The sequence below is a fragment of the Pinus tabuliformis genome, chromosome 4_2, assembly GCF_031772625.1.
Source record: "Pinus tabuliformis cultivar Carrire ecotype Pingquan chromosome 4_2, CPIR1, whole genome shotgun sequence".
NCBI classification, from domain to species: domain Eukaryota; kingdom Viridiplantae; phylum Streptophyta; class Pinopsida; order Pinales; family Pinaceae; genus Pinus; species Pinus tabuliformis.
Window position 1 is genome coordinate 591,323,807 of NC_142304.1, and position 23,829 is coordinate 591,347,635.

At 40.9% G+C, this 23,829-nt stretch overlaps 2 protein-coding genes across 2 annotated transcripts in view; both read right to left on the reverse strand.

Moving 5' to 3' along the window:
- The window catches only part of UREG (urease accessory protein G), a 173,469-nt gene that overhangs the window by 21,036 nt on the left and 128,604 nt on the right, over window positions 1-23,829 (reverse strand). The gene's annotated exons all lie outside the window — the stretch shown is intronic.
- LOC149170683 (uncharacterized) lies at window positions 3,630-11,789 on the reverse strand. The gene is made up of 4 exons (XM_089428079.1): window positions 11,676-11,789; window positions 11,512-11,542; window positions 4,446-4,587; window positions 3,630-4,317 (listed from the first exon to the last, which is right to left on the reverse strand). The coding sequence occupies exons 1-4, from the start codon at window positions 11,787-11,789 to the stop codon at window positions 3,855-3,857; spliced, it is 750 nt and encodes a 249-aa protein (XP_089284205.1). The 3' UTR covers window positions 3,630-3,854.

The window sequence follows — 23,829 nt, forward strand, 5'->3', positions numbered from 1 at the left end:
GATCCCTTCCCAAAGAGACAAGTTACTAAAAGCAATTCAGGGTCCTCAAGTCAATGCTTCTCAACAGAAGATTCGTGAGGTTGACTATCAGGATGCTCCTATTTACCTGCAAAGCGTAGATGCTGATAACAAGGATCATCAACCCTTCTTTATCACCTTGTTAGTCAATGGGTATAAATTGAATAACTGCATGTTGGATTCAGGTGCATCTGCTTGTGTTATGACTAAAAGGGTTATGGAACAGCTTAACTTAAGAGTTTCCAGACCCTACTATAATATATGTGCCATGGATTCTAAGAAAATCGAAGTACATGGTTTAATCAAGGATTTGCAAGTTCATCTTTCGGTTTATCCAGACATCATGGTTGTTATGGATATTGTTGTCGTTGATGTACCTGATGCTTGGGGTATGCTGTTATCTAGGAAGTGGGCCTCTGATCTAGGGGGAAGCATTCAGATGAATTGGTCATATGCTATGATTCCTTCTCCTAGCGGTGACGGTTTCGTTAGACTAAATAGAGAGCCTGAGAGGAAATTTCATGTTGAAAATCCTAAAAAGCCTCATAACGAAATAATTAGAGAGCAATCTGACATCGGGAACTATGCTATCCTTTCTAACTTCATAACTCCTCCCGACGAAAAGGTCAAAAGTCTTAAAGATGAAGTCTGGTATATGTATTTCGATGGTGCTTTCTCTAGTCATGGTAAGGGTGCTGGAATTGTGCTTAAGTCTCCCCTTGGTCACGTATTCAAGTTTGCCTATCGTCTAGAATTTGAAGCAACCAACAATGTCGCTGAGTATGAAGCCATATTGTTGGGCCTTGAATTGGCCAAAGCCTTGAAGATTAAGTTGCTTAGCATAAAGGGGGATTCCGATCTGGTTATCATGCAGCTTAAGAACAAATTCACATGTAGAAATCAGAGATTAAGAAACTATCGAAATGCTGTGTGGGATACTATGGAGCACTTCGATGCCCTTAACCTTGAAGCAATTCCTAGAGAGCTAAATAGTTCGGCAGATGAACTTGCCGTAGCTGCTACCACTTTCCAGTTGTCTGATGAGTTAATTAACGATAAAATTAAAATGGAGGTAATATTCAGACCATCTGTCCCAGACAACTCAGAGCATTGGCAAGTTTTTAATGATGAAAAGCAAGTCGTTCGTTTTCTCAATAGTTTAGACGAGTTTGAGGATTTCCGGTTAGTTTCTGACGAGGATGGGTCTTTAGATCATAGACATATCATAAATCCCACTCCCAGAAATGTGGTTGCCTTAGAGCAACATTTTGATCGGCATGATGCCACGAAGCTGAGAGAAGAAAACAAGATGGACCCAGGTGAGTACCTTGAAGTCAACATTGGCACTTCTGAAAATCCGAAAATAGTTAAAATCGGTAAAGGTACTAGTTTGGAGGAAAGGAAAAAGTTAACCGATTTACTTCGCGAATATCGAGATGTTTTAGCTTTTTCCTATGATGAATTGAAGGGCTATAGGGAGGATATTATGGAGCATACTATTCCATTAAAGGACGAAAATGCTAGACCCTTCCGGCAGAAGCTTAGGCAGATTAATCCTAAGTTAGCCCCCCTGGTCCAGAAAGAGCTTACGAAAATGCTTGCAGCAGGGATCATCGCTCAAACTAGGCATTCGACATGGTGTTCGAATTTAGTGATTGTCAGGAAAAAGAATGGTACGATAAGACTTTGTGTCGATTTTAGAAACCTTAATCTAGCGTGCAAAAAGGATAATTACCCTTTGCCAAAAATGGAAACTTTGTTGCAAAGAGTAACTGGGTCTGGGATGATGTCATTGCTAGACGGTTTTTCTGGGTATAATCAAGTTTGGGTTAAAAAGGAAGATCGACACAAGACCACATTCACAACACCATGGGGCACTTTTGAATACATCAGAATGCCATTTGGGTTAACAAATGCTGGGGCTACTTTCCAGAGGGCCATGGATTATGCCTTCAAAGGGTTAATCGGGAAAATCATCGAAATTTACCAAGACGATCTTACTGTTTTCTCTAAAGATGGTATCAGCCATATAGATCATCTTAGGAAAGTTTTCGATAGATGCAGAGAATATGGAATTTCTTTGAATCCGGCTAAATCTGTCTTTGGGGTAACTGAAGGGAAACTTTTGGGTCATATCATTTCTAAGGAAGGAGTCAAGGTCGATCCTGAACGAGTTGAAGCAATTCAAAAGATTCCTCTCCCGCATAACCTCAAGTCCCTTCAGTCTTTCCTTGGAAAGATAAATTTTATTAGAAGATTTATCCCGAATTATGCGGAAATAGCTAAGCCCATTCAAAGTCTTCTGAAGAAAGATGTGAAGTTTGTCTGGCAGGAAGAGGGCAAAAGGGCTTTCCAAGAAATCAAGTCTGCTATCGCGAAAGCTCCTGTCCTTGTTAGTCCTGATTACTCCAAAGATTTCATGATTTTTTCTTTCGCTTCTGAGGATACCATTGCCGGTGTCTTGCTTCAAAAGAATAAAGATGGTCATGAGCAGCCAATCGCTTTCATGAGTAGAGCACTTCAAAACTCCGAATTGAAGTACAATACCATGGAAAAGCAGGCTTATGCCCTGGTCAAGTCTCTTAAGCATTTTAAAACTTATGTGGGTTATTCTAAGCAGTGTTGATAATATCGGTATCGGAAAATATCGGCGAGGGTCCGGAAAATATCTTATCGGAAATATCGGCGAAAATATCGGCAAAATATCGGCAAATATCGGCAAGCATAAAAAATGCATAATATATTCATTTTTTTCAGATTTCTAAACATATAAAGCAATAACAACATGAACTAAACACATTGGCACATAAATATGAAGAAAACACTAATATATATGATGTCAAATAGAAATGATACATCAAACTTCAAAGGCGATACCAAATCCTGCTGATCCCTGATAGTGATAAATTGATAATTGTCCAATCAAGGACTCAAACAAAAATTAAAATAACATCACATATCCTGCTGATCCCTGATAGTGATAATTGTCCAATCAAGGACTCAAACAAAACAACATCACATATATAAAAGTTTAAAAGTATTTCATCATCATGAGTTATAAACTTATATGTAGCAAAAGTTGCAAAACAAATAAAACTAGCAGCTATCTATCTGAGACCATTGGCCTCTCCCTAGCAGCTTTCTTTCTGTCTTGTTCAGCAATTGCTTCACGAGCTTTTTGTATAACCTCTGCACTAGAAACCATACAAGGCATCACATCTGCTGCATCATATGCAGAGAGTTTAGCCAGATGGTATTTCAATCGTGTAATCCCTCCTGACATCTTGGTCCCACACAAGTTGCATGATATATATGCCTGATTTGCCCCACCAACAGCCTCCCCATACTCCCAAAATGGGTCCAAGGCTTTTGGCATATTTGACATTTGTAGTGAACTAATTCAAACCTAGGGCACAAAAAAAAACAAAAAATTGGCATTAAATGAGTATAACTATACAGTGCCCAGCAAACACTCAAGAAACTATTTTAATTTTTAAAGCAACATCTTCATGTTCAGAATTTAAACAACAAAAGCAAGCATAAAAAATGCATAATATATTCATTTTTTTCAAATTTTTAAACATATAAAGCAATAACAACATGAAATAAAGTTTAAACACATTGGCACATAAATATGAAGAAAACACTGATATATATGATGTCAAATAGAAATGATATATCAAAGGCGATACCAAATCGTGCTAATCCCTGATAATTGTCCATTCAAGGACTCAAATGTGGAGAACCAATACAAAATAACATCACATATAATAATAAAAGTATCTCATCATCATGAGTTACATGTAGCATAACAAATAAAACTAGCAGCTATCTATCTACTGCCCTCTCCCCCTTTTACGGGAAAACATGATGGGCTGTTTGTCAGGCCTGCCCCTAGTAGTAGAAGGCCCTGACACTGCCTCTGCACCTAATGTCAAATAATGAGTGATAGGCATGGAGCTATGCTCTCCTATATCTATAGCAGATGGTGTTGATGCTGATGCTCCCGCAGTGTCCTCCTCCAGCTCCTCCTGCTCCTCCTCTAAGTGCTGCTGCTCCTCTGACTCCGAGTCCTCCTCTTGCTGCCCCTGCTCTAATGGATCATCTGCCACTGGCTCCTCCAACCATGAAGGTGACTCCTCCAATATGGGCTCCTGAGACTCCACCCTCCACGGAGACAATACATCAATATTGTCTAAGGAAATGGCATCTGGATCCACTGGTGATTCTATTTGCCTCACTCGAAGTCGGATGTTGTAATGCACATACACCAAATCGTTGAGGCGTGCGAACTCCAACCTGTAAGAGTGTCAAAAAAAGTAATGAGTCTTGACTCTTGACTCTTGACACTTGAAGGTCATAAATTAAAAATTAAAAATTACAATAAGTGTAATTGCTCAACTGAAGGCTTGAGTTCAAAGTTATACCTGTTGCGCTTTTTGGCGTGTATTTTCTCAAATACACTCCAATTGCGCTCACACCCTGAAGAGCTACATGTTTGACTCAAGATTCGTATAGCCAAATTTTGCAAATTTGGTACCCTTGCACCATAGCGTCGCCACCAAAGATCTACAACAAAATAATGAAATAAAAAATTCAAAAACTTAAAAGTTAAAAGTTAAAAGTTAAAACATAATTAAATTCAAATTTCTAATTTCTAATGAGTGATGACTTGTCACTTACGTGGCATGAAGAGGGCCCTTTCCTTAATGGCATCATCAAAGCCAAATAGGCCAACACAATCCTGATAACTATGTATCTCGCAGCTGATTTTGCGACGAAGCTCAGAATCAGGTACCATCCTCTCAATACAGGAATGGAGCCCTTCCATCACCTCGCCATCAAAACGAAATTTGCATTTGTATGCAAATGCAGGGTTGAGGAAGAGTGTTGCTGCATGAATGGGTCGATGAAGCATCCCTGTCCACCGACTATCGATCACATCCCATAACATCATCTGCCTATTAAGGCCAGCAGAACCCTTGTCTGCATAATAGGAACGAATGGCCTCCTTGGCCCTATCCATGCCCTCATACAAATAAGGCATTGCAGGCTTCTCTCCATCCACCAATCTAAGAACCTTTACTATAGGTTTGCTAACTGCACATGCTTCTTGTACTCCACGCCAAAATGTCTCAGAGTACACCATTTTTTCAATGGCTATCCCATCAGGTCTCCTGCTGTATCTACAACCACGCCAATCATCAGACACAAACATTTGCTTCAACTCGTACTGACATCGAAGCAAAGACTGAAGAGTAATAAAGGTTGTGGCAAAACGTGTGATGGCAGGACGCCGCAACTCCTTGTTTCTAGTGAACCTCCTCATAAGGCTAAGAACAAAAGCATGATTATAAATAAACTTGGGGATGCTCCTAGCCATATCAACTGCCTCCTTGATGAAGGAGAGTTTCCCCATATCCTCAAGCAACAAATCAAGACAATGCGCTGCACATGGAGTCCAGAACAATGTGGGATGCCTCTCCATAAGCATTCTGCCGGCAGACACATAATTAGCTGCATTCTCTGTTACGACTTGCACCACATTCTGCACACCAATCTCCTGAATGAACCCATCTAACAACTCACATATCGTTGCTGCATCTTTGATATGTTCTGATGCATCCAACGATTTAATAAACATGGTACCTTTAGGACAATGTACCAAGAAATTTAGAAGGGTCCTACCCTTCCTATCTGTCCAACCATCAGACATCACTGTGCATCCAGTGACTTCCCATGTCTGTTTCAACTCCGCCAATCTAGAGTTGATGTCCTGTTTTTCTGCTTGAAGAATTGGCCCCCGCAACTCCTAATATGTGGCACTTTTGTACCCTGGGCCCACAACAGCAATAGCATCACACATTGGTTGCCAAAATGGATTGGTTTTTGTGATGCTGAGAGGTAAGTCGCTCCAAAAAATACACCTCCCCATGACTCTATCTGCTTCTTCCTTCTCCTTTTTTTTATAAAGCAATTTTATGCCAGGTTGTGCTCCAGCTCCTGTTCGTGGAACAAAAAATGATGACCTCGCATTCACACTAGCAGTAGCGCTAGCATGTGATGGTGTGCCAGTTGTGGAGCCCCTCCCACTAGGGCCAGTAGGGCCACTACCCTGAACATCAAAATCAGGAGAAGATATCCCAAAAGATCTACCTGCACGTTCAGCTTTGTTTCTTTCCGCCTCTTCCTTCTTTCTATCCTTTTCTTCAATTGCCTCAAGAGCTTTTCGTATAAGCTCCGGACTAGAAACTTTACAAATGCCAACATCATGTCCAGGGAGTCTAGCAAGATGGTATTTCAGTCGTGTAACCCCACCTGTCATCTTGTCCCCACACAATTTGCATGAAAGATATGCACGATTTGTCCCACCATCAGGGATCCCATACTCCCAAAATGGGTCCAAGTTTTTTGGCATATTTGTATTTTGTAGTGGGCTAAGTTGCTAACTCAAAAGGAAACCTACAGCACCAAAAAAAATTTGGAATTAGTAACTTAATAACTTAATAAGTAATACGAATTTACGAAATTCCATGGGTGCAGGTCTCAATATCAAATCCTCATTCTTCAAAGACAAATGGAATAAACTTTAACAAAGTTCTACAAGAAAAATCCAAAGGTCTTGAAAGAAAATTAAATTTTTAATAGCCTAGCTTTACAGGTAGGTTTACAGGTATGCTAACTTTGGCAGCAGAGACATATTTAAATTTGCATTATAATGTGCATTGAATGCTCAACAGATATACCATAAAATCCTCCAAGAAACCTCTTAGATGCTGGTAACTTTTCTCAAGGAAAGATTTTGAGAAAGTATTATCTCCAAAAGACAAACAGTGCCCTCCATATTCATACAAATATATGCTGGTCATAACCATCCTTACACCAGTTGCATCAGTTCTTGGTTCTGCCTCATCAGAATGCCCAGAAAGTACAGCAACTTGTCCTCCAAGATGGATCCAAAAAATGCGAAAGTTAGTCTGCCAAAATAGTGAAGAAAAGGCCCCAGAAGGTGATCCAGTTCAGCTACAGGTAGTCCAGTTACCAGTATCATCTATGCAAGGCACATCATGGTCATAAAAATAACTGGTTATTTCTCCACAACAAATCATATTTCCAACTTCTGCTTGAGGATGAAACAGGCTGTATATACTATAAATATTTCAAGAGAGTACTAATCATGAAAAAAAACCAATCTGCAACTAACTCTGCCATAAATTATACTTCCTCTTCTAAGTTTGAGAGTGAAGATGTGCTGTAATTGTGCCTAACTGACTGCTGGCTGTTAAATGTCAAGACAGGTATGAGATGGTGTAGCAACAGCTCTATAAAATTTCCCTAGGAAAAGATATTATAGCTCTAAATCACGTGTCAAAGCTGGGTGAAAATTGAAATATTCAAGGATAAAAACTGAGAATAGAACAAGCACTAGCACCATACATTTGCCACTCAAACCTGAAGAAGGAACCAGATATTCACTAGTTTGCTGATCTGTTTTTAATTTAAGGATGCATTTGTTGAAAAGAAGCCAAAGATACAACATAAATGGATTATTCATTAGATTCGAAACACCCAGTCACAGTATGTCTAACTGAAAATCTTCGATCTGCCATACAATACTGAGCTAACAACCTCAGAAATTGTCTTATTAGACAAAGCCTTAAAGGCATTCCTTAGATAAATAATACAGGAGTTAGGTGAAAGTTGTATATTGTTCAATCATCATCTAAAGGCTAAGTCTATATGTCGTAGACAGTCTTGGAATAAGTTAGTGTGCATGAACGGTGAACCAAAATAGTGTTAGATGGTGGCTCTTGAACGGTGAACCATTGTATAGACTCTAACGCTGGGGCATACCTGTAAAGTTGTAAACCCTCCGCAGCCAAAGTTCAAACTTCAAACCCTCCGCAGCCACCGTTCGTAGCGTCTCCAGCTCTCACGAAAGTTCGAAACCGAAATGGCTCATTTAGGGCCTAAACCCATTTTATAAAGGCTGCCCGGCGATATTTATGGTCGTCTCGCGCTATTTGATAAAATATCGCCGAAATCTCGTGAATATCGCGATAAATTCGAAAATAGCAAATATCGCGATTTTTTCGGGGCGAAATTTCGGCTCGCCGAAAATATCGCGATATTTGCGAATATCGCCGATATTTCGGCGATATTATCAACACTGATTCTAAGATCATCGCTTTCGTCCCACATTCGGCTGTTAAGGACATATTAACTCAAACTGATTGCTTAGGGACTCGTGCTAGGTGGGTTACTAAGATACAGGAGTATGATTTAGAGATTAGACCCACTAAGCTGATCAAAGGCCAAGGTTTAGCTCAAATGTTAGCTGAAAGTAATGAAAAGACTCTTGGTTTGTTCTGCCTTGACGATCTATCTTCACCAGAATTAAGAAGGTTAGCTGAGCATGAATGGTATAAGGACATAGTTTACTACTTAACAAACCTTGCATGTCCTAACCACTTAGTTGCTCATAAGAAAAGGGCTCTTAGACTAAAAGCTACTAAGTACTGCCTTATGAAGGATGGCCTTGGATGGAGAAATCCAGAGGGCATAGTGCTTAGGTGTGTTGACGATGTTGAGTCCAAAAGATTAATCTCCGAATTTCATTCAGGATTTTGTGGTGGTCATTATGCCGCTAGAACTACCGCCCACAAAATCCTGAGAGCTGGCTATTATTGGCCTTCGATTTTTTCTGATGTGCACAAGTTTGTTAGAACGTGTCAAGCCTGTCAACTGTTCACTGGGAAACAGAAGCTTGCTGCCCTTCCTCTACAACCTGTTATTGTAGAGGCTCCTTTTCAGCATTGGGGTCTGGACTTCATAGGGAAGTTTCATGAAAATTCTAGCAATGGCTACTCTTGGATTTTGACTGCTACTGATTATTTCACTAAATGGGTCGAAGCCATTCCTGCTAAGAATGCCACTGAAAAGGTGATTATGGATTTCATTGAGAATAATATCATTACTAGATTTGGTGTCCCCGCTAAGATCACTACGGACAATGCCAAGGCTTTTAGTTCTTCAGAGTTTACATCTTTTTGCTTCAAATATGGCATTGTCTTATCTCATTCGTCGAACTACTATCCTCAGGGTAATGGTTTGGCTGAATCAAGTAATAAAAATCTCATAACCATTATCAAGAAAATAGTAGGGGATAACAAGAAGTCTTGGGACAGCAAAATCAAGTATGCTTTGTGGGTAGACAGAATTACTAAGAAGAAATCTACTAGTAAATCTCCCTTTGAATTGGTTTATGGCTTGGATGTTACCTTACCTATGCACCTAAAATTGCCAGCCTATCAGCTTCTCCAAAATTTTTCCACTGATAAAGATGTTGTTCAGAATAGGATAGATCAGATTGTGGAATTAGATGAGACTCGTCGGACAGCTTTTGAAACTATATGTAAAAATCAATCTAATATTAAGAAAAGCTTTGATAAATGCTCTAGATCTAGATCTTTGCAGGTTGGAGATATGGTTTTACTTTGGGATCGCAAAAATGAAAAACCAGGAAAGCATAAGAAGTTTGACAGCTTGTGGCTGGGACCATACATCATTAGAGATATAGCTGGGCCAAACTCATTCTACTTGAGCAGATTGGATGGCGAACCACTTGACCTACCAGTGAACGGCCAAATGCTCAAGCTGTTCTTCAGAGATGATACCTGATGCCATGGGGCATCTTTTGTATTGTATTTCTATCCCTACTCCTTGTCTTTTCAGCATTTCATTTCTGTTTTTTGGATTAGATTTACTTTTCATGTTATTAGTTAGTCAATAAATGAAGAGCTTTTATCTTTCCTGTACTTAATGTATATGATGATTTTGGAATGGACGCTACTTATTTTCATTTGTGTGTTGTATGGATGCAGATTCTAGATTCTCACATTCCTACCAGTGCAGCAACGTGTCCCCAAGTGGAGCTAGATGTTGACCACTACCGGTCAACTGCCCATGCAGTGCACCTCCTTTCTGTTGGCGGAGAAGGGTAGCTCTTGAGCGATGTGTCCGTCCCAGCCTACAGTCATCAACAGCTTGATCATTTTTGTTGTAAACCCAGTCTGCATGTATGAGTTGTAAATAATCTAAGCAGATCAGAGTCATGTGTGTAAAGTTGCCTAGGTGGACCTAACTTTCTAATGATGATCTGCGTCCTGGGAGGTTTTTCGTCTCACCGATTTACGATCGGTAGAGTTTTCCTTCAAACCTGACCCCAAAGCCGGGATGGATTTCATCATCAGAACTTTAGGAGAGTCTTATATGTTAATCTGCTAGATTATAGTTGTGTCGCAGAACTGGGTGTTCTATGAGGGTCTGTATTAAAGTGGGTTCATCCCTTTGAGATGTAAATTGTAAAAAAATCATGATGAAATGTGTCTTGAGGGTTGAAAATGTTGTAAATCCCCTCATGAGTCCTAGGTCCTAGGTCCTAGGTGATGTTTCCAACGGCTTAGTTTGATGATCCATTGTAAAATAAATAAAAAATTAAAAATAAAAAATAAAAAATAAAAAAAAAAAAAAAAAAAAAAAAACATAAAGCAAAAACCCTAAGCAATAAAATAATAATATTTTTGTGAATGCATGCAAATATCTTTTTTAATAATAAAATCGACGGATGAGATTAAGAGATGTCTTAACCCTCATCGACGGTCGAGATCGCTTCAGCATGGATCACCCAAAACTAGCCGTTGGGATCATTTCCCTTATATAGGGTCTTAGGGGGTCATTTTACAGGTTTATCTGATCTGTGAGTCTGTACTGAAAGCTCTCTTGTAATCTGATTTCTGATTAATAAAAGAAGACTTTGGGGTTCAAACTGGCTGGTGTTACTCTCTGGAATTGCTGTGAGATGTTTGCTTTTCTGCATATTTCAGTTTTCAGCAGTTAAAATAGCTGGTTTTTTTCAGAGCATTGTGAGTACAGGTATCTTGCTCACGTGCTAGGGTTTGAATGTTGTAGGGTTTCTGAAATAATGGCAGGTATCTCCATTATTTCTTGAAATCTAGCAGCATTTCTTGCCCTCTTTGCTGATGTTTGCTTGAGGTGTGCAAGAAACCTTTAGGTGAAGGGTATTTGTGGGCGTTTGGGGAAGTTCTGGGCTGATCCAGCCGACTCCCACAGGCTGTTCTGTGCAGAGCCCAGCTGATTGTGCCCCGGGTTAATCTGTTAAAGTTTATTTCATGCTTTACATTGAGAAATTTTCTTTCTGTTCACAGTAAAGTTCAAATTTTCTGATATTTTCAAAAGTATTGCTGCAACTATTGTCAAATCTAGCTGTACCAGAGCTATAAATTTTTTGTGATTTTGGGCAAATTTGCAAGGGTTTTACTGCAAAAGTTTGTGTATGTCCGCCAAATTTCGTTTTCAGCTTTGCAGATTACAGGTACATCAAATCTAGAAATTTTTTCAAGTTCTCAGAAGCAGGGATCTGTGGGTCGTTTTTTTTTTTTTTTTTTTTTTTTTTTGAAGCGCATTTAGCACCAGCAATATCGTCAAAATCTGGATGAGATATCTGCGAACCAAGGCAACCAAGGCAAGGTCATCTTTGAAATCGATTTCCATTCATCAGTGACTGAGATAAGGTACCCTTTCAGTTTATTTGCAAGCAAATTCGTGAGTTTAGTTGTAATGTCATCGTGAATTGCCTTGGCTCCGTTGGTCTTTTTCTTTGGATTTGAGTTTTGTGCCCAAGCTTCCACGGCAAAGCAAATTCCAAACGCCCCAGCATTGCTCTTTTCCTCTGTACTGAGCTTGGTCATTGTCGTATACTCTTTCACAAGTCATTTCTCAGGCAAAACGTTAATGCAGCTGCATTGAATCATTTCCTGCTGCCGTCGTGGTTTTGACCTGCGTCCTTTTTTTTTCCTCATGCCCTCCATCGTTGCATAAACCTCTTTTGGCTGGGCGTGGTTACACTTACGCATCCCTGAAGTTCCGTTTTCTTGTGTTTTTTGGCTGTCAGTGTGAAGGGAATACGCACTTCCCTTTCAAAACCGCAGCATTCAGCTGACCCCTTCACGCATCTGGTTGCTCCTCCTTCGTTCAGCACCGCACTGTCACGCAAATATCCTCTTGCCTCCATCGAATGTGCTTTGAACCTGTCCCCTGTGCCTGGACGTCTTCCTTTCAGCCTGCGTGAGCCTTTTTTTTTGCCCCGCCATAGTGATTTCGAGTTGCTGGTTTACCCTGTCGGACCATTACGCAGCATCCCTTGGATTTATATCTCCGCCCGTGACTTTGGTTTTTATGCAAGTCGTATTTCAAATTCGTGGGTAATATGTTAGCGTAGAGGTAGGTTTCATGTAGTTTGTTAATATTTCAATGAATGTTTAGATTTATGTTTTAGTTTTATTTTTAAATTAGATTTTAATTGATTTAGTTTAGAGTTTCTTTAATTTTTAATGTATTAGACTTTAATGTTTTATAGTTAGCCTTTTTTAGATTAATTTTAGTTTAAATTCCTTAGATTTTAATTTAGGTTTTAGGTTTTATTTTTTTTTAGTCTTTAAAATTTAAATTAGATTTTGATTTGGTTTTAAAGAAAAATAATAATAATAAAATAAAAAAAATTTAGTTTTATTTTCATAGTTTGGTTAATTTTTTTATTTTTAGGTTTTGCTTGATATATAAAAAAAAAAAAAAAAAAAAAAAAAAAAAAAATCGAAAATTTTGTGGGAATTTAGTTTTGCCAGTATCAGTGGTTTTTCACTGCATATCTTTCACGCTGAGATCTGAACACAAAACAAGTATCTGGTTTCTCTGTTATTCAAAGCAATTTATTTCTCTTAGTGCCGGATATCGTTATTCGAGGAACTTTGTGGTTTTTACTGGATATTTAAAGCATTGTTCTGATCATTTGTTGATAGGTGATTGCTGTTTATGATTTATGCTCTTATATCACCTAGAAAGTAATCATTTAGGCACCAATCTAACAAGGCACTGGTCTATCAAATCAATAAAACCTTTTTAGTGCATCTCGTCTCACGGCCCAACTGTTCGGCAATTGGCCTTCAGCTTTCCTCAGGGTCTACCCCCCTTAGCCGTGGGAGACAGGCTTAAACGGAGGGATCGGGGATCAGAGTGACAGCCCCCGGTCTGAGCGTTGTCGTGTCAATCCACGCGACAACAGGAAGACAAACAGATGAGAGTTTCCTTTATAAGAGGAAAGGTCCTCACTTGGCCGGTGGAATCTCACATAAGAGATGCATTCACCTTGGGATCAAGAATTGAAGGACTCTATAGAGTCAATGGAAGACCATTGCGAGCACTAGTGCATGATAGCAATCATCAAAGCGATCTATGGCACCAAAGGTTTGCACATCTACACTATGAAGCCCTACCTAAAGTAAGAAGGATGGTTTCTGGAATGCTTGAGGTTCAATCTAATCATGATGGAGTATGTCTGGGATGTGTCAGTGGAAAGAAGTCAAGGGACCATTCCCTTCTAGCAAAAGCAGGTCCAGTGTCATTCTACAACTCATTCATTCTGACCTATGTAGACCCATGTCGGTAAATCTATGGGTGGCTATCTATATTACATAATCTTTGTGGATGACTTCTCCCAGAAGACATGGATATTCTACTTGAAGCATAAGGACGAAGCATTTGAGATGTTCCAAGATTTCAAGGCACTGATAGAGAATCAAACAGGGAAAAAAATCAAGGTCTTCAGGTCTGACAATGGTGGAGAATATACTTCTAATGAATTCATTGACTTCTGCAAGAAGGCTGGAATCAAGAAGGAGATCATTGTACCCTACAATCCCAAGCAGAATAGTGTGCCTGAAAGGAAGAATAAGACTATCATGGAAGTTGCTAGAGCCATGTTGCATGATCAAAAGTGTCGAAGTTTCTTTGGGGAGAAGCCACTAATACAATGGTCTATGTTTAAAATAGGATTCCTCATGAAGCCCTGGGTGACAAGACTCTTGAAGAAGTGTTCTCGAGTGTGAAGCCCGATGTTGGACAATTGAGGATATTTGGTTTCCTCGTGTACTTTCATGTGCCGAAGGACAAGAGTAACAAGTTGGAAGCCACTGGAAAGAAAGGTACATTCGTTGGGTATTGTGATAACTCTAAAGCTTTTAGAATATGTGTTTGGTCAAAGGAATATTGAGTTTAGCAGGGATGTGACTTTTGATGAAGATGTTGCCCTTGGAAAAGCAAGGGACATTCCTCCTCCTCCTTTTGCTGAGAAAAAGGATGATGACATGGACCTACTAGAAGGTCCTTCTGTGCCCAAGCTGTTAAGTTATGGTATGTTCTATGCTTATAACAGTTTACTTCTTTTTCTTATTATATTCCACCGATTAGCAATCACATGTACATAAAGTAAAGTGCAGATAGAACATTAAACGATCGACAGAAAACAAGCCAAGACAAGAGACATAAGATGTGGCGGCTAGCCAGGGACAAACCCCACAATGTGTGGGGAAACCCTTTGATCAAATCTTTTTTAATCTTCAATAATTCAGCAGAGAGAAATAGTACAATAAATCTGATTCATATCAGCAGTAGCAAACCCTAGATCAGTGGCATCAGCATTAGCGGCTTCATTATCAAACTAGGGCAGACCATATCTCACAAACCGACAGTCGGATTGACTTCATTCCACCACCAAAAGTTTCGGCTTCCAGAGGAGGTTCAGATGAACCTACAGCGCAGTTCAGATGAGGAGATCTTCTAGGCCACGCAAGTCAATCTTTACTTCTGCAGTTGCAGCTTCAGTTTCAGCAGTTTCCGGCTTCAAACTAGGGCAGTCGATATCTTGCAAACCATTCGTCGGATTGACTTCATTCCACCACCAAAAGTTGCGGCTTTCAAAGGAGGTTCAGATGAACTTACAGCGCAGTTCCAAAGAGGAGATCTTCTAGGCCACGCAAGTCAATCTTTACTTTTGCAGTTGCAGCTTCAGTTTCAGCAGTTTCGGGCTTCAAACTAGGGCAGTCGATATCTTGCAAACCGTTCGTCGGATTGACTTCATTCCACCACCAAAAGTTGCGGCTTTCAAAGAAGGTTCAGATGAACCTACAGTGCAGTTCCAAAGAGGAGATCTTCTAGGCCACGCAAGTCAATCTTTACTTCTGCAGTTGCAGCTTCAAATTCAACAGCTTCCGGCTTCACATGTGTGAGAGAGAGAGACCCATTTCAGCACAGTAGAGAAGAGACTCATATCTGCGTAGTAGAGAGAGAGAGATGTGATGAGATGAGTGAGTCCAAATGAGGAAAAGTCCTCTTATATTTATACACAACGTTGGTGGGTGAATAGATGCGACTGTTGGGCTTTTGAGCCTACATGAGTTGTAGGTCGGCTTGATAATAATTCCATAATCAAAATAAATTCATATCTCCATGAATACTTATCGGAATTGGATGATCTTTATATCAATCCTACACCTCTCGACGAGAGGAATCTAATAAAAATATTATTAGCCATGAATAAGATGACCCACATGAAGTTTTGCCCTGGTTGCCAATTTTAACACTCCCTCTCAACCATGGAGAACTTCATCTGCAATCTGTCTATCGGTCGTTACTATTCATCCATGAAATGCACTGCCTTGTACAGCCTGACCCTTGCCCTGCTCTGCTCTATTTTGCCTGTTCTGCTTTGTCTTGTTCTGCCCTGCACTGATCTGTACTGTTTTGTTCTGTTCTGCTCTGCTCTTGCATTGTTCTGTTCTACTCTGCTTTGTCCGAATTATGAAGAAGAAGAAATGATCGAGGATGTATCATACTGACTCAAAGTCAGTCTCAGAGTATGTCCCACTCAATGTTGCACGAAGCGGGAGCGAAGCGGAAGCGTTTTTTGGAAGCGGGGACGCCGAAGCGTCATTTTCCAAAAATCTAGGAAGCGAAGCGTCCGCGGAAGCCTCTGCTATATATATATATATATATATTTTATATTTTTTTGCATTTATACTCAAAACAAACATCCCAAATACCAAATTAATTGTAGAAGACATGAAAACATGCATATTTTTGCATAAATCAAGATAGATATGGCATCCATGATTCCATTGTAGTTACTAGTATGTACAACAATCATCTATATTCTAGCTATTACAAACATACATCAAATTTTTAAGCATATTATAAAACATAAAACATTTAAGCATATTATAAAACATAAAACATAGAGCATATTATGATTTATCTAGCAAGTGAGCAACTGTCAACATTTGTCATGTCCAAAATTCAAATAATAATGTTTACAAAATATGTCACTTGGTCACCGCCAAGCCAAAAAGGTTCAAAATTCAAATTCACAAGTCTACAAGTCTAATGAGTAATCTATGACAAAAAGTAGTAGATTGTGAATATATCTACTAATCTCTCCTCCTTCCACCACGAATAGAACGTGGTGGCAGGCCTCCACGTGGTGGCGGGCCTCCACGTGGTGGCAATGAAGAAGATGGTGCCTGTGGAAGTCGTGGCACTGACACTGATGAAGAAGAACCCCCTGCTGTTGGTGTTGAACCATGGAACCTAGGAACCAAGAGACCAGATGGGGGTGGGGGTGGTGGCATATCAACACGGTCATCATCATCCTAGAATCACTCAAAAAATTCATGCAAAAAAAAAAAAACACTAGTTAACAAAAAAATTAAAAACATGAATTAGAGAAATGCTTTATAAGGGAAAATTGGAAAATTCATACCACAATGGACATACCTGGATAAGAGCATCCTCTAATTGCTCTAGTCGCAACACTCCATCCTCCAAATTGGGCTCCTCTGGATTCTTGTCCCAAATCAACAAGTCTTTATTAGACTTTGCATCTTCACAGTAATGGGACAACAATCGCAAGTTGTAATGAACATAAACCAAGCTCTCTGCCCGGTCTAAATTCAACCTGTTCCTTTTAACACTGTGGATGAAAGAATAAGAGCTCCAACACCTCTCTGCAGAAGAAGTGTTTACCACCTGTGATAGCACCCGCAATGCCAAACTCTGTAGAAGTGGAGTACCCCCTCCATGCATGTTCCACCACTCAAGAGCAGAAAAAGTCTCTCGATCTTTAATTGCATGCATGCTCCCAAATGGACCAGTGTTGAGCGTATAGTTGCTCACCTGTCTCCGTACCAATGCAGCCTCCTCCTCATCAGGGATTAATTTACTCAATGCAGCCATATATTTTTGGTGAACCTCTTGATCTTGGTGTGGTTTTCTCCTGCTTCCCCCCCCAGGTGCTGGCGTTGAAAGCCATGATGGATGATAGTATTTAGGTGTCAAAACATATGCTAATGCATGCAATGGAACATTTAGCATTTCCCATCGGTTTTGCACCTCTACACGAATATAATTGTACAAGTTGATATCTCTAGGCTCAACAATGTCTTTAATCTGCCCCAACATGCTATCCATTTGCTCATACACCTCCCCAATTACTGGTCGATCTGAATCTGCAAACTTGATCATGTAATAAATTGGTTTGGTGAATTGCAAAACATATTTAACCTGTCCCCAAAAGTAACTGTCAAGAACAGTGTCCTTGACTGCATTAGCACCATCTATGTCAGTGTTAATTTCATCCCATGTTTCAGCACACACCAGATTAGTTAAAGCTTGTCTCACCTTCACTAGCCGCCTAAAGGTGAGGTAATAACTAGCAAATCTTGTCTTTGCAATTTTAAGCAATTGCAACTTTGAGTAAGTGCCATAGAAGTAGTTTACCCTTGTATGCCCTGTGATGAATTTAATGAGCTGCTTCCCTCTCCTGTAAACCTCAGCAATCCACCCACATTCTTTGTGTTTCACAATATCATGCATCAAAAGGTTCAATGTGTGAACCAGGCACCCAGACCAAAAGATGTGTGGATGAGTACGCTCAATAATTTTTCCTGCTGCCTTACAATTTGCTGCATTATCTGTGATCACTTGAACCACATTATTCGGACCAACATCTTTGATTGATTTCAATAGGAGATCTGCAATGTTTTGTGCAGATGCAGTGATGGAAGAGGAGTCATGACATGCAATAAATACTGCACCACTAGAAGAAACACAAAGAACATTTATCAAATGTTGGTTTCTAATATTTGTCCACCCATCTGATACAATGGATACCCCAGAATCTACCCACTCATTTGTAAAACGTGTCAAAGCTCTTTGAACCTTAGCTTTTTCTCTTTCTAATAACACTGTTCTAGCTTTCTCATAGTTGGGGGCCTTGTATCCTTTTGGGGCTTCATTGATGGCCTTTACCATTTCATGCCAATAGGGAGAGCGAAGCACATTGAATGGTACACCGCAAGCACAAAGAAAACGGACTATCTTTCCATCCACATCATCCCTCCCAGCAACATTAAGGAAATCCCCTATTGTTCTTCTACCTCCAGAGCTTGCAGAAGTACCATGAGGAGATGAGCAACTACCAAATTTAGAGGTTGCACTTGATTCAGAATGAGTTTTTTGTTTCTTGTTTTTTTGTTGTGCAGCCATCTCTATTTGGATGTATTTTCTTCTTTCTTCAGTTGAAATGTTTGGGCAAATTTGTACCCCCACAGAACCCTTTTTTTCATCACTGTCCAGCACCCCACAAAGATGCCTCCTCAGACGGGTATATGAACCACAATATGGTTTTCCTCCATGACAACCATGAGGGCACACAAATTTGTAAGATCCACCACCCTTTCCCCCATCAAGTTTGGTCACATAGTTCCACAACGGTGTTGATGTAGCTTTCCCATCTTGTGTTTCAGTGTCCCCTTCAAGTTCATCCCCTTCCTCTTCAAACCCTTCATCCTCATCATACATTGGGTCACTACTATTAGGACCATCACCAATGTCCTCTTCTGTTTCTTCCCTTCTATTCCTCACCCTTGCCATCATTAAAACCAAGAGTGGAATGATACATAGAAGCCAAAAGAACACCATCTTGGAATATGGATATAGGTGGTGGACAACGGCAACCTGTAAATAAAGGAGCAAGTAGAAACAATGGGAAAGAGTAGGAGAGGGAGGAGAAAAATACAAAAAAAATTTCAAAAAAACAAGGGAGTTTGGGGTTTGAACTTACCTCTTTAGCTCTTGTAGATGAAGTCCTCCAAGCTCCTCCTCCTTCTCCTAGCTCCTCCTTCTTCACTCCTCCAAGCTCTCCTCTCTTCTCCTCTCCTTTCCTCTCTTCTCTTCTCCTCTCCTCTCTTCTCTTCTCCAACTCTCATAAACTCAAAGTGAGAAAATGAGGAATGAATGGGGGCTTTATTCTTTTCATTCCTCACCTTAACCTCACTCTAACCTCACCCTAACCCACCCCCTTAAGGTTGAGTGAACATAACTTAAAAAAAAAATTAAAAAAAATGTGTTTTTCTCCCTTGGGCGCGCCCCTTTCCGCCGAAGCGTACGGAAGCGTGCGTGAAGCGCACGCTTCCTGCTCCGAAGCGCCACGCTTCGGCGGCCCGAAGCGCCGTACGAAGCGCGCTTCGGAGCCGGCGCTTCGGAAATTCCAGGAAGCGCTAAAAATTTCACGAAGCGCGCTTCGTACGGCGCTTCCGTACGGGGCGCGCTTCGGAGCTTCGATCCGGGGGGGGGGGGCGCTTCGTGCAACACTGGTCCCACTGGTCTCAGACCAGTCTCAACCAACCCAAAGTCAGCGTCATAGTGAGTACAACTCCAATGGTCCCAGACCAATATCATCCTCCACTGACTCAAAGTCAGTCTCAGAGTATGTACCACTGATCCCAGACCAGTCTCAACCGACCCGAAGTCAGCGTCATAGTATGGTACAACTCCTACCACTAGTCCCAGACCAGTATCATTGATCCCAGATCAATGGAGGTCATCCTAGCGTAGGGAGTACGGTAGTTACAACGATGCGTCCATCGGTACTACTATGGTCCCTAACTTCATTTCCCTGCTCATTGATCAGATGAGAGGTACTTCCCATGAGTCCCAGACTGCATGGGTAGGATGCCTCGACAGGAGAACTAATCAATCCTGTCCTCACAGGAGAACACATCAATCCTGCTACAATTGCCATGGAGAACACATCAATCCAGGCCGCCATGGAGAACACATCAATCCAGGCCTCACAGGAGAACTAATCATCCTGCTGCACAGGAGAGCGAATCATCCTGTTCCACAAGAGAGCGAATCATCTTGTCCCACAAGAGAGCGAACCATCTTGTTCCAGTGTGCACCACCAGGGGAGGGTGAGTCACCCTGTGGTCGTATGTTGCTCCAGTAATAACCGCAAGCCCTCAGAGCTCCCAGAGCTCAATGTATGCAACATGCAGGACCCTTGTACAAGGGTTTCTTACCGACTCCAAGTCGTTTGGGAAAATTACAGATTAGATCTTTGCTCGGGGCTTTGACAAGGTGTATCAACCTGTACATCATCTTAATGCGATGGAGCCTCCTTGCTCATCAACTTACCATATCCAAGATGATGTCTATCTGCTGAAGCAATCGACGAATACGGGATTCCTCAATAATCGAATCCCACCTCTGGTTGTTATAGAGAATCACAGTGGTATCCAATGTAAATCCAAACAGCTCACTGAAGAGCTTTCGCAACCAGACTACCTCACACGAGGTTATGCTAGCAACAATATATCCTGCTTCGGCGGTGCTCAAAGCCACCGACTTCTGCTTCCTGCTCATCCAGGATATCGAAGCAGATCCCAAGGTGAAACAGCACCCGGAAGTGCTCTTACGGTCCACCACACTGCCTGCCCAATCAACATCAGTATATCCAAGTAGTCTCACATCTCCGGCAGTGTATCTTAATCCATGAGAGATTGTGTCCTGAAGACATCTCAGAAGATTCCTGGCATCAATCCAGTGAGGCTCAACCAAATATGAGCTCACAATGCTAACTGCAAAAAATATGTTCGGACGGAGGTTCACCAAGAACATCAATGCGAATGAGTTTATGAAACTCAGAGGCATTTCCCAAATCTGGTCCGACATCACTACCATATAACTTCTAAAAGTTAAGATCCTCGAGGTAGTCACAGGCTTGCAGTCCATCATACCAAATCTTTCCAATATCTTTACCACATATTTCCCTTGAGATAGGAAAATTTCCCTTGGCTTCTGCCATACTTCAAGTCCTAGGAAGTAGTGCATCAGTCCTAGGTCTTTCATTTCAAATTCAGAGGCCAGCTCCCTCTTACATTTGTGAATGAGAGGGTCTGCACCTGTTAGAAAGAGGTCATCCACATACAATACCAGTATGAGAGGCTTGTCATCTTCAACCTTAAAGTAAAGGTTAGGATCAGCTTCACTCCTAGTGAATCCCAGCTTCATCAAGTAGCTATCGATCCTCTCATACCATGCTCGGGGTGCTTGCTTCAGCCCATAGAGAGCTTTCTTCAACCTGTATACATGAGATTTTCGATCATAAATCTCAAATCCTTCGGGTTGCTCCACGTAGACCTCTTCTTTGATCGAGCCATGCAAGAACGCAGTCTTGACATTCATCTGATGTAGGTTCCATCCTTGTGAAGCGGCAAGGGCTATGATCGAGCGGATGGTCGTATATCTGGCAACAGGTGCAAATATCTCATCATAGTCTATACCTTCCTTTTGGGAGAAACCTCGAGCAACAAAACGAGCCTTATACTTTTCCGTGCTTCCATCTGCTGCATGCTTTATCTTGTAAAGCCATTTTGAAGTAACAATTGTCTTGTCCAGGGTCTGGGAACTACTTCCCAGACATCATTCTCCATAATAGACTCATATTCTACGGTCATAGCATCCTTCCATACTTGATGCTTGACGGCATCTGAGAATGACGAAGGCTCATTTTGTATGATCGTGCTCATGATGGTCAGGTATCCTTGATACCTATTAAGTTTCTTACTTTGACGGAAGGTTCCTCAGGGTGCAGCATGTCCTTTAGCATCATCAAGTATCCCCCTAAGCCATGAAGGCCTCTTCCTAGAAGAGGAAGGCTCATGTGGATGAGAATCTATCAGATCCATGGGTTCTTCTACATCAGGCATTGATTCATCATCCTTTTCTTTCGATTCCCTGGTGTTGGCTTCTTGAGAGCTCCTCAAAATCGAAAGATTGTTCACCTTGCGGTGAACTTTTCTTTAGGAGTCTTGGAACCCAATGCTTGATGAGGGCATCAATTTTGTACATATACGACGGTGATTGTAGTTTCAGCCCATAGAAACATCAGAAGTCTTTGATCATGTAGCATGGCCCAGACAGCTTCCATCATCGTGCGGTTCTTCCTTCCCACCACACCATTCTGCTCAGGAGTATGTGGTGTAGTAGTCTCCCTCTTAATGCCAACCTCAGGTATGCCTGAGTGAACCAATTGTAATATATCAGAGGTCTTGCTTTGGCTTGAGGGGAATGGTCCCCTTTTGAACTTTCCTTCAGCACATCCTGGACATACACCTTCATTCTCTATTCAGAATTCGGGCATCCCTATCACCATTTTTCTTACACCGAGTATAGCTTTATAATGAAGGGGGGAAAACCTCTAATGCCAGAGTTCGGACTGAAGAGATGTGTCATAAGACATGACACCTAGCAGACTTCCATCGACCTGATATAATGAATCAACACTAAACCCAAGAGTAAAGGCATTTTTAACATTATTTTTCCATATACATACCTTGCCATCGCTGAAGGTTACCTTGTAGCCTTTGTCTTCCGTTCCCGAGATGGACAATACATCCTGGAATTTCTGGCCTTCTTGAATGCTTGTCCTCTTCCTTGATTCCCAGCTCTCCTCTTACCTTTGCTGTTGAATTTGTCATTCCTTTGATTGCCATCAGAGGGATTTTGATCATCGTCCTAGAGTGAGTCCTTTCTATTAGGGCACTCCCTTGCATAGTGACTTGCTTTATCGCAAATGTAACATCGTCATTTTCTTCTAGCCTTAGGTCCAGCCTTTCCTTTTGATTTAGTCCCGGAATTATTTCTTTTCTTTGCATGAAAAGAAAAGGCAGCAGGAGGACCTTTAGGCATGGGCATTTCTTACACTTCTTCCCTTGTTTCTTCTTGAATGCATCTAGCCATTAATTCCTCGAAACCAGGAATTACATTATAGTTCAGAAGAGTAGTCTTGAACACATACCATTCAGATGGTAATCCTTCAAGAGTTGTGAGTGCCATTTCTCTGTCAGTAATAGTTTCCCCAATAGATAGGAGATCGTTCTTGATCTCGGTGATTCTTAAGAAGTATGCTTGCATACTTTCATCTTTACCCTTCTTGATTTCCCTCAGCTTATTTCTAAGAAACAAAACTTGATTTGCATCATTAACTTTAAATAAACTCACCAGTCTGTTGTAGATTTCCTTGGAGGTGTCTAGATCAGAGATGTAGGCCACCAAGCGCTTGTCGATAGAGTCCCGGATGATCTTCTTTGTTTTGACTTCTCCATTTTTCCATTTGTTGCAGGCAGCAGCAGATGCATTTGATGAAGGCTCAACAATATTACCTCTTACATGGTCCAGCACTCCTTGATCTTCAAGGGTTAGATCGATAGACATCTTCCATCCGTGATAGTCATCTTTCTCACGGAGCTTGTCTTCGGCAGGAAAGAATGTTGAGGACCCCATAGTTCTTTTAGGATAGCCTTGCCAATCTTCTCTTCAATGATTGCTCTTGCTCTTGCTCGGGCTTTGTCTTCACCTCAGCTCTGATACCATGTTAAGTTATGGTATGTTCTATGCTTATAACAGTTTACTTCTTTTTCTTATTATATTCCACCGATTAGCAATCACATGTACATAAAGTAAAGTGCAGATAGAACATTAAACGATTGACAGAAAACAAGCCAAGACAAGAGACACAAGATGTGGCGGCTAGCCAGGGACAAACCCCACAATGTG

Excerpts from the sequence above, each read along its gene's own strand:
- LOC149170683 (XM_089428079.1), bottom strand. The coding sequence starts at position 11,789 with ATGACCAAGCTCAGTACAGAGGAAAAGAGCAATGCTGGGGCGTTTGGA. Across the intron at positions 11,543-11,675 it reads AAAAGACCAACGGAGCCAAG|ATATCTCATCCAGATTTTGA; the intron begins GCAATTCACGAT and ends CTTGGTTCGCAG. Across the intron at positions 4,318-4,445 it reads CACGCCAAAAAGCGCAACAG|GTTGGAGTTCGCACGCCTCA; the intron begins GTATAACTTTGA and ends ACACTCTTACAG.